Source organism: Gossypium hirsutum, chromosome D07, assembly GCF_007990345.1.
Source record: "Gossypium hirsutum isolate 1008001.06 chromosome D07, Gossypium_hirsutum_v2.1, whole genome shotgun sequence".
Classification (NCBI taxonomy): Eukaryota; Viridiplantae; Streptophyta; class Magnoliopsida; order Malvales; family Malvaceae; genus Gossypium; species Gossypium hirsutum.
The window spans coordinates 26939540-26949247 of record NC_053443.1 but is presented as its reverse complement, the minus strand read 5'-3'; the positions used below and the strand labels follow the sequence as shown (position 1 = coordinate 26949247).

General features: G+C 32.9%; 1 protein-coding gene across 6 annotated transcripts; it reads left to right on the top strand.

The window, feature by feature from the left end:
• The first annotated feature begins 554 nt into the window (after nucleotides 1-554).
• On the top strand, nucleotides 555-3707 carry LOC107954602 (mRNA-decapping enzyme-like protein). Of its 6 annotated transcripts, none has more exons than XM_016890208.2 (9): nucleotides 555-1261; nucleotides 1377-1529; nucleotides 1610-1697; nucleotides 1793-1857; nucleotides 2130-2170; nucleotides 2263-2312; nucleotides 2525-2668; nucleotides 2825-2881; nucleotides 3422-3707. In XM_016890208.2, exons 2-9 carry the CDS (start codon nucleotides 1497-1499, stop codon nucleotides 3628-3630), a joined length of 687 nt encoding a protein of 228 aa, XP_016745697.1. In that variant the 5' UTR covers nucleotides 555-1261; nucleotides 1377-1496; the 3' UTR covers nucleotides 3631-3707. The 6 variants fall into 6 exon arrangements, with proteins under 6 accessions (XP_016745697.1, XP_040952856.1, XP_040952858.1 ...); XM_041096922.1 differs by having other exon boundaries at nucleotides 557-1261; nucleotides 2251-2312; XM_041096924.1 differs by having other exon boundaries at nucleotides 570-1261; nucleotides 1380-1529.
• Nucleotides 3708-9708: the final 6001 nt, after the last annotated feature.

Sequence of the window (9708 nt, the reverse complement as noted above, 5' to 3'; positions counted from 1 at the left end):
AAAAATTGATAAAAAAAAGTAACAGATTGATATGGATGGGTAACTATCTATTTTGGATAGGACCAAATTATAACAAATAAAAATGAAATACAAAAACTAAAATCATTCCACATCGAACATCTAGCAAAATAGTTATATTTTAGTTAGGAAGAAATATCTCTAATAAAATAGAGATTAGATCGGAAAAGAATAATATAAAATCATGATTAACGTCTTAATCTTTAATAGAAATTTGATATGTGAGAGATTGATTGCTTACATTAGATAATTCTAACTTAATAATTAATTACAGCCATTTAATCATTTGTTTTCTTATTAAAATATATAGTATTTATTTTGAGAGTATTTGATTTTTTTATTATAAAAATCTAATTTATAAAAAATAGTAATAAAAAATATTTTATAAAATCACTTAAATAATAATTTTTAACAGATAAAATAAAAAATATTTAGCAGAGCAAAATGACATCTTTTTATTCAAAATGAAATAATTTTTTACATTATTTTTTATAAAAAAAATGCCACAAAAACAATCATTTTACTTTAAAAAAATCATGCCATTTTATCCTCAAATTTTTCCCTTGAAACCCCTAATTTTCCCCCCTAAAATCGGTATCCTCAAAACACCGTCTTTCTCTCTGCCACCACTGTCTTCATCATCATCGTTCCCCTACTTTTGCTACTTTAAGCTCGTCTTCTTCTCTATCACCCTCATCAACAACAGTAACACCCTTATCATCGTTCCCCTGACCATACCTCTTGCTTCACGGCCCAAATTATGCTGGGCTTATGGCTGGGAATGCCGTCCCTTTTCCCTCTCTGAAAACTTTTAAAATCTCCACTTTCCTGGTTAACAAACATCATTTTCCGTGAAAAGAAAATTCATCTAAAAGACTAAAGGACTAGAGGAAAAGGAAAAAGAAGATGGAACCAGTGGTGGCAACGGTGAGTGGATACCACGGCTTGCAACGGTTCAACCTAATCAAGCTCATATCTGTTGTCGGTGCCAGTTATGTCAGCTGTTTGACTCAATCAACCACTCATTTCGTTTGTTTCCTTTTCTCTTAGTACTTTAAAAAAAACAATTAAAGGAAAAATGGGGAAAACTAAATCTATTTGGAATTTAGTTATGTTGGAGATTTGAAGGAAGGAAATATGAGCTTGCTAAGAAGTTAAAGACGATAATCGTAAATCATCGATGGATTGAATATTGTATAAAGGAATGAAAGCGTTTGCCTAAGGGTCCTTATATGTTGCGAAGGTATTAATTTACTCTTTTAGTTTCTAATTGTTGGGAATTTTTTTATTGATGGATTTGAAAAAGTGGATCTTTTAAATTTTTTTTTTTTAATATGAAAGTGGATTTTGGTTTATAGAAGAGTTGTGTGGTGGAGGAAAGCGACGAGGAGCTTGCGGATGCAGGAGTGAAAATTAATATAGAAGAAGAGGAAGAGGAAGATGAGATTGTCAAATCGGATATCGAGCTCGAAGGTGACATGGTTGAGCCTGATAATGAGCCTCTACAGAAGGTATTATCTTATCTTTCTATTAATTTTTGGTTTAATTTCTTTTAACTTATTTCTCATTGTGTTGTTTTTGGTGCTCGTAGATGGGAGACCCTTCTGTGGAGTTTACCGATGATAACCGTGATGCTTCCCATTCAGCTAAGGCCAAAGCCATGGATGCCATTTCTGAAGGTAAATAATCACAACTTACCATTTATTTACTTATTTTTATTTCTTATATTTGATAGAATGATTCAGTTGCTTAGTGTTCTTTTTTCTCCTTTCAGCCAGTGTTTACATTAAGATGAAAAAGCCCAATGCTGCTATTCGAGATGCCAATGCTGCTTTGGAGGTTTGTGTGTATATGTATATATATGTTTAGCTTAGTATTGATCTGGTTTAGCTTAGTATTGATCTGGTTTTTTTACATGCTTGTATGATAAAATGCTTAATGGTAATCGTGAACTTTGTTAACTGTGTGTCATGCATTATTGGTTCATTCAAGCAATATATGAGTTCAACATCGACCTTAGCCAATGGGTAATAGGCTAATTTCCAGTTTTTTTAAAGTCCTTTTTGTTAATTTAAACACTAAATTTTGCTTCTCTTTTGTTGTTTCTGCAGATTCGAAAAGATGTCAAAGGATCTCTTTTTGTTGTCAAGAGGTAACTTTGAAAGCGAATTTTTTTTATATATTTTAAATTTCTACTTTTTCAATTTTTTTAATTTAAGATATTTATTTCGGTTTGCAATTCAGGAATACGCAGCCTAGGTTTCAGTTTATTGTGATGAATAGACGCAATACTGGTTAGTTTAATGCGATTCTTAATCTTATTGTATCGGTGAACTTAAATCGTGAAAATTGCTTGATTTGATTTTTACAAATTGCAATTACTGCCTTTTTTAGTTTCTTGATTTATTATATAATATGTTCTATAATCGATCTTCTTTTTTAAATTTTGGTTAGAATGATGATTAAACTAAGAAAAATAGTCTCTTAAGAAAGTTTTTATAAACAGATAATTTGGTGGAAAACCTCTTGGGAGATTTCGAGTATGAAGTTCAGGATAAATATCTACTATACCACAATGCTTCTCAGGAAAAAATGGTATTTGGTTCTATGATGCACATGAACTCGAGGAGGTTGCGAATCTTTTTAGCAGGTACTGATAATTTTTGTCATTTCTTTTGCTTTTTATGTTTTTGGTTCCCAAATTCGGGTCATTGGTTGTTTTTGTGTGTGTGTGTGTCTTTGATGAAAAATTTATGATATTTTTTATTGCTTATTTGTGCCATTTTATGTGCTTTGGCATCTTCAGGATTCTTACTGCATACTCAAAGGTGCCCTAGAAGTCAAAGGCAACATCAACAAAAGGGTAAGCATTATTGTAATATATTCCCCGCTTTTCTATAGCATTTTGCTTAGTTATCAGTATATACATCATCGAGTTGAAATGTCTCTCGACTTTTAGTACCTTATAATTGTGATATTTGAGTTCTTCAATCAACATTGCAGTTTTCAAGCACTAGAAATTACTTCATTAGTTATATTCTGCCACTACTTAACTTATTTGATGCTCTTTGACCATATCTATCACCATCCATAAGAGATGTTAATGTTTTTGATGTTTTCTAAATTGCCTTACTTGAGTCTATTCTCGTAGTGGACACTTCAACCCTTCGATTCTCTTCTACTAAATAGGTGCTGGATTATTGTATTTTTTTGTTATTCTCAGTGTTTGTTTTGGTTTTGTTTAGTATTTGAGTTTCTGCCCAATTTTCAAGCTTTCTTTCTTTTTAACTGGTAAAATTTAAACTATGATGAGTGGTAATTATTCCAATTGTTATGTTATCATATTTTCTTGTAAGCTTCCAATCTGATCCAGGTTTCTTTCCTTTTTTTGCCAATTTCCAAGTAACAATATTAATCACAAATGCAATTGAAGAACTGGAAGCTGTCTCAACAATGGCCATCATTGATGGACCCTTGGAGCCATCATCATCAACTGCACCCAGTGCCGCAGATATCCCTGATGATCCTGCCTTTGTGAATTTCTTCAGTGTATGCATTTTTCTGTTCAACTTCTGCCCACTGATTACATGCAATACATTCCAGTACATTTAGAATATTTTTAACATTATTGTAAGAAAATTTTGTATTATACTTCAGTTATCAATTTATATCATATATCTTTCATTGAATTTGAAGTATCATTTAGATTTGCTGTTTTTGAATGGATTTCATGCTACAGGAAGGATTGTATATAGATGAAAATTGAATGTTACAAATCTACCAAAGTTAGTGGTGTTTTTACATAAACACCACTAAAGAACGCTGCTTTTAATGCCGTTTGTGATAAAAGCGACGCTAAAGATCATGTTCTTTAGCGGCGTTTGTCATAAAAGTGTCGCTAAAGACTATGACAAACACAGGTCATGCTCTTTAGCAGCGTTTGTGAAAAAAGCGCCGCTAAAGATCATGTTCTTTAGTGGGATTTGTGAGTAAAGCGCCGCTAAAGGTCATGTTCTTTAGCGGCGTTTTTTATAAAATTGTCGCTAAAGATCATGTTCTATAGTGGCTTTTTTCTGTGCTTGTTAAAATGTCGCTACATGATTGAAAACTCCGCATTATGTATTCTTTACGAAAGCAATTCATCCAGCTGTTTTGTCCAATGATCTCGTCATATGTGTGTTACTCTCATATGATATTCTTGATTTTTTTGAGTTAAATACGTTCACTCAATACAATTCTATTTTATCTCATTGTCACAATCGTGTCTTTTTAATGATTAATATGATTATTGTTAACAAATAACTGTGATAAATTGTTTATTCGAGAACAAGTAACCTATGGCCACGTTCCATATTTATCAATCCACACAATGCCAATGAGATCATATCATTAACTCTTTAATCGAGCTATGAATTTCATTGTTGCTAGTAAAGTCATGTCATACAAAAATCATGTACCCAACATACTGACTATAGGTTCAATCATCTTTAGAGCATAAGCATTCACTTATATCAAAGCACATGAATTACACACACATGGTCAACGACTAACTTTGAATTTAGATAAATCACACCATGAACGTAACAAGTGAATTAATTCACAAATGGATTCAGAATTAATTCATCTTGGGTCCAGTCTATTATATCATTCTTCCAATGAATACATCTATGTCTCTACCCATGGAGTCAACTGCTCCGATAGCCAAAACTAGTCATCTTTCTAATTGGAATTGTAAACGACATAATAATCCTTTTAAGTATTTGAATCAAATGATCTTTTTGATTCTTTTACGGAATTATGGACTCGTTAGATTATGTATTGAAGTAAGTTTTCTTTCTCACAATGTAAACGTTTGTACAGTGCCACTAATTATTAGTTTGAACTTAGATAATTAATGAGCTAATATTTGTTTGTCACAATTTCGCTATGCATGCAAAACATGAAAGTCAAAAACACAAAAGGCATAATAATGAAATATGAAATTAACTTTATTTATTTATTCATAATTAAAATACATAAAAAATAATTACATGTTTACTATAATATGTGCACATTTCCCAACAATCTCCCACTTGCCCTAGTGAAGTAAATATTTTATGTTTCACTTTCACATATCCTCAATGTGTTTGTTCAAACTCCTAGTTACAAGAGTCTTAGTAAACTAATCCATAAGGTTATCTTTAGAAGCTACTTTCACCACATCTACAATTCTTTTGGCTACTACCTCTCGTATCAAGTGATACTTTCGATCAATGTGTTTTGTCCTCTTGTGACTTTTCATTTCCTTGGTATTAGCTATTACAGCACTATTGTCACAATAAAATGTTATAGCTTTTCTCATACCAGTAATGACTTTAAAATTAATTAGGAACTTTTGAAGCCAAGTCGCTTCTTTCGTTGCCTCAGAAGCAGCCATATACTTGGCCTCCATAGTAGAGTCAGCAGTGAAAGTTTGTTTTACACTTCTCCATATTATGACTCCACCACTTTGGATGAATACATTTCTGGATGTCATTTCTTTGAATTTTTACAGGTTTGGAAGTTTGAGCCTATGTATCCAATAAGAGTAAGGTTCTCCCTAGAATGCACAAGGATATAATCCCTGATTTTTTTAAGATACCTTAATACATGCTTACAGCTTGCCAGTGCTTGAGATTAGGATTTACATGATATCGACTAACCATTCTCACTATGAAATAAATATCTAAACATGTGTAAAGTATCACATACATAAGGCTTCCAACTACCAAAGCATACGGAACCTTACTCATATGCTCTGTTTCTTCTGCTGTCTTAGAACAGTCATCCAAAGAAATAAAAAACCCGATGCAGTCGGCTGAGTGTCTGGCTTCACATTGGTTATTGCAAATCGTTCTAATACCTTATCGATGTATAAAGCTTTTGATAGAACTATCATTTTATTCTTTTTATCCCTAAGGATTCAAATTCCAAGAATATAAGTAGCTTCACCCAAGTCCTTTATGCTAAACTTGTTGAGATAACCTCAGTTTAACCAATGACAATTCTCTTACATAATTTTCGATAAGTAGATTATCATAGACATACAGAACGAGAAAGACCACCTTTATGTCCTTAATAAGTTTATAAACATTAGGTTCATTAACGTTTTATTCAAACCCAAAATTATTGATCGTTTGATTAAATCTTTTATTCCATAAGCGGGACGCCTACTTATGTCCATAAATGGATCTTAGTAGTTTGCAAATTTTCTACTCTTTTCCTTTGACAACATAACCAGTGGGTTGAGACATGTAAATAATCTCATCAAGATAGTCATTCAAGAATGTTATCTTCACATCTATTGGTCAGATATTGTAATGGAGAGCAGCAACAATGGATAAGAGTATGCAGATAGACTTAAGCATGGCTACTGGAGAGAAAATCTCATCATAATCGATGCATTCTTTCTTTGTGTAGCATTTCCCTACAAGTCAAGTTTTATATGTTCCCACTTTCCCTTTCGCATTTCTCTTCTTCTTATAGATTCACTTACACCCTATGGGTTTAATCCCCACTGGCAAGTCTACAATTTCCTACACCATATCGGATTCTATAGAATCCATCTCGGTATCCATAGCCTGTTTCTATAGCTTAGAATCAATGTCCTGCATAGCCTTCTCATAAATGAGTGGATCATCATCCTCATTATTGGCTTTCTTATTATAAATGCTACCATCATAAATGAAGAAGTCCGATCTCTTATAAATTCTTCCACTACGATGAATTCCCCTATGTTGTTGATTGTTTGTAGGTTTTTCTATAACTTTCTCGAGAATTGAACTTGGTGATTGTTCTACAACTCTCGAAAGTTCCTCGAGTACCACTTTACTTCGAGGCTTAAAGTTATCCATGTAGCTTTCATCAAGAAAAGTAGCATGAGTAGAAACTTTAATCGTATTATCTTTTGGATTGTAGAATCCACCCTTTGTTCTTTTTGGATATCCTACAAACATGCACAATTCTGTCCCTGCATCCAATTTTTTTGCGTCCTTATCCAGAAAGTGTGTTGGACAACCATATATTCTAAAGTGATTTAGAGTAGGTTTTTTTCCATGCTACAGTTCATAAGGTGCCTAAAAAGCAGACTTGGTTAACACATCATTCAAAATATAACAAGTCGTTTTTATCGTATATCTCACAAGGAAGTAGGGAGTTGTGAATAGGTTCACATTAAACAAATCAAGTCAAGCAAGGTTATGTTCCTTCTCTCAATTACATCATTCTGCTGTGGACTACCTGGTGCAGTCAATTGAGATGAAATCTTATTCTCTATAAGGTATCCTTGGAACTTGTTGGACAAGTATTCCCCATCTCGGTCAAACCGAATATTCTTTATGGATAAACTTAATTATTTTTCCACTTCCATAAGAAACTCTCAGTAAAAGTCATGTAATAATCATAACCTTCTAAGGCACTGATGCTTATGGGATTACATACATCAGTGTGCACAAGTTCTAAAGGTTGGTAGACCCTTTTATCTTTCGCATTAAAATACCTTTTAGTCATTTTAGGTTAAAAGCAAGATTCACATTATGGAAGACTAACTTCCTTAAGCATACTTAAGGGACCATCTTTCACGAGTCTAGTAATTCTTTCTTGGTTAATATGACTAAGTCTTAAGTGTCACAGGTACCCTTCATTAGAGTGAGAAGTGAGAAGTTTTAAGTTTATTTACCATTTCAGTTTGAAGCATTGAGTAGTTATTTGGTTCGATATAATAGAGATTGTTTTTCTATCCATCCATTATAAATCAAAGAATGATTTCTGTGAATAAAAATCTATTTATTGAATGTCACAAAATAACCACCATTAAATAAATATGCTAAAGAAATTAAGTTCCTCTTAAAATGAGGTACATAAAACACGTCATTTTAAACAATCTTTCTAAAATTATCAAAATGTAAATTAACTTCTCCCACTACTTCGACTAAAACATAGCCCTCATCTCTAGTTCGTAAGGAGAGGCTCCTGTCACACAAACTTCTTGTTTCGCTAACCCCCTGTGAAGAAACACATGGTTAGTGGCTTTAGAATCAATAACCCAATTATCAATTGATTCCTCCACCAAGAAAGCTTCAACCACAAAAAGTTTCATGCCTTTTCCCTTTTCGACTAGGTAATCCAAATACTCCTTACAATTTAATTTGAAGTGACCTTTCCTGTTGCAAAAGAAACATTTGATCTTTTTAGGATCTTTTGACTTCTTAGCCTTCCTCCTATCCACAGGAGGTGGAGCCGAAGACTTAGTTGATTTCTTCTTTCCCTTAGTTTTTTGCTTCCCCTTAGAGGACGAGTATCCCATAGTTAAGTTTGCCTCAGGTTTCTTCCAAATCAGCTTACCACCATTCAGCATCAACTCATAAGATTATAATTCCTTCATTAGCTGAGTCAAGGTAAATGCCTTGTTCCTCAAGTTCTAAACAACCCTAAAGATAGCAAACTCTTTGGTTAAAGATTTGAACATTATTTCAATCTGAGTATTCTCGTCTAGTTCAGGCCCATTTCCCTTCACTTCCACAAATAATCTCATAAGCTAAGCATATGTTATTTGATCGGAGTGTTGGGTTGCTACTGGGAGTTCATCAAATTTTTAATAGCAGATTGTCTAGCCAATGCGACTTGGCCTCTGAGCAAATCCTCCAAATTTTTCATGATCTATTTAGCAGTACAAAAATTATCGTGTTGCTTTTATAGCACACTACTCATGCTCACTAACATATAGCATTGAGCAATCAAGTCAAAATCTCTCAGTAATTTCTCGCTTTAAGCTAAGCTTCAGGTGGGCAAGGTTCGTCACGGATGAATTTGTGTTTCTCGCAGCTGAGAACTATCAACAAGTTCCGTTTCCATTCTAGAAAGTTATCCTTATTCAATTTATTCTCAATAAGAATGCTAACAAGAGGATTAGAAGACATATTTGAAATGAAAAAAAATAAAGTTTCACTAATTACTATCTTTGCATTAAGCAAATATTTTCATTTCAGCAATATATAAAAATGTAGTATGATACATATGTCTTGTATTAAAACCTTGAAATAAAATTTTCCATTTCTACGATCATTTTCACACCTATAAATCATGTCGCATTAGGGTCTTACGATTAACTAACAAGAATATGGATTACATCAAATCAGTTTGTGAATCTTTATTCTTAAGACTACACACGAACTAACGACCGTTTAACATTTGACCATCATCTCTAGCTTAAATATCGTTTATTGGGAAACTATTTAATAAGAGATGATCTTGAGTGTATAATCATTGACTTAACACTCATCGTGAACATGCTTTCATTTGTGAGTCATCTTGGGACAATCTCATTAAGAGTCATGCATGACTAGTTATCCTTAAAAGAAAATCTCATCTAGCAAACCCACATGAAAAAGTTCACCTTAGGGTGCAGTTAGGGTAGGAACTGGCTCAAAAATTTATCATGCTATCACTTAGGGTCCATCAATGGAGGTTGTAGGTCTAGTTCAAAGACCTTCTCTCACTCAATATTTTAAAAATATGCAAGGTTTTTATCCCAAATTTCAAGAATGATCATACAATAGTCCTAGTGGCATTCTTACCTAATCTATATGACATGCTTCCAATATATGCATGACATGCTATGAAAATTTTATAATATTCACATTCATTTATTCACAAGAATCAATCAATCATAAA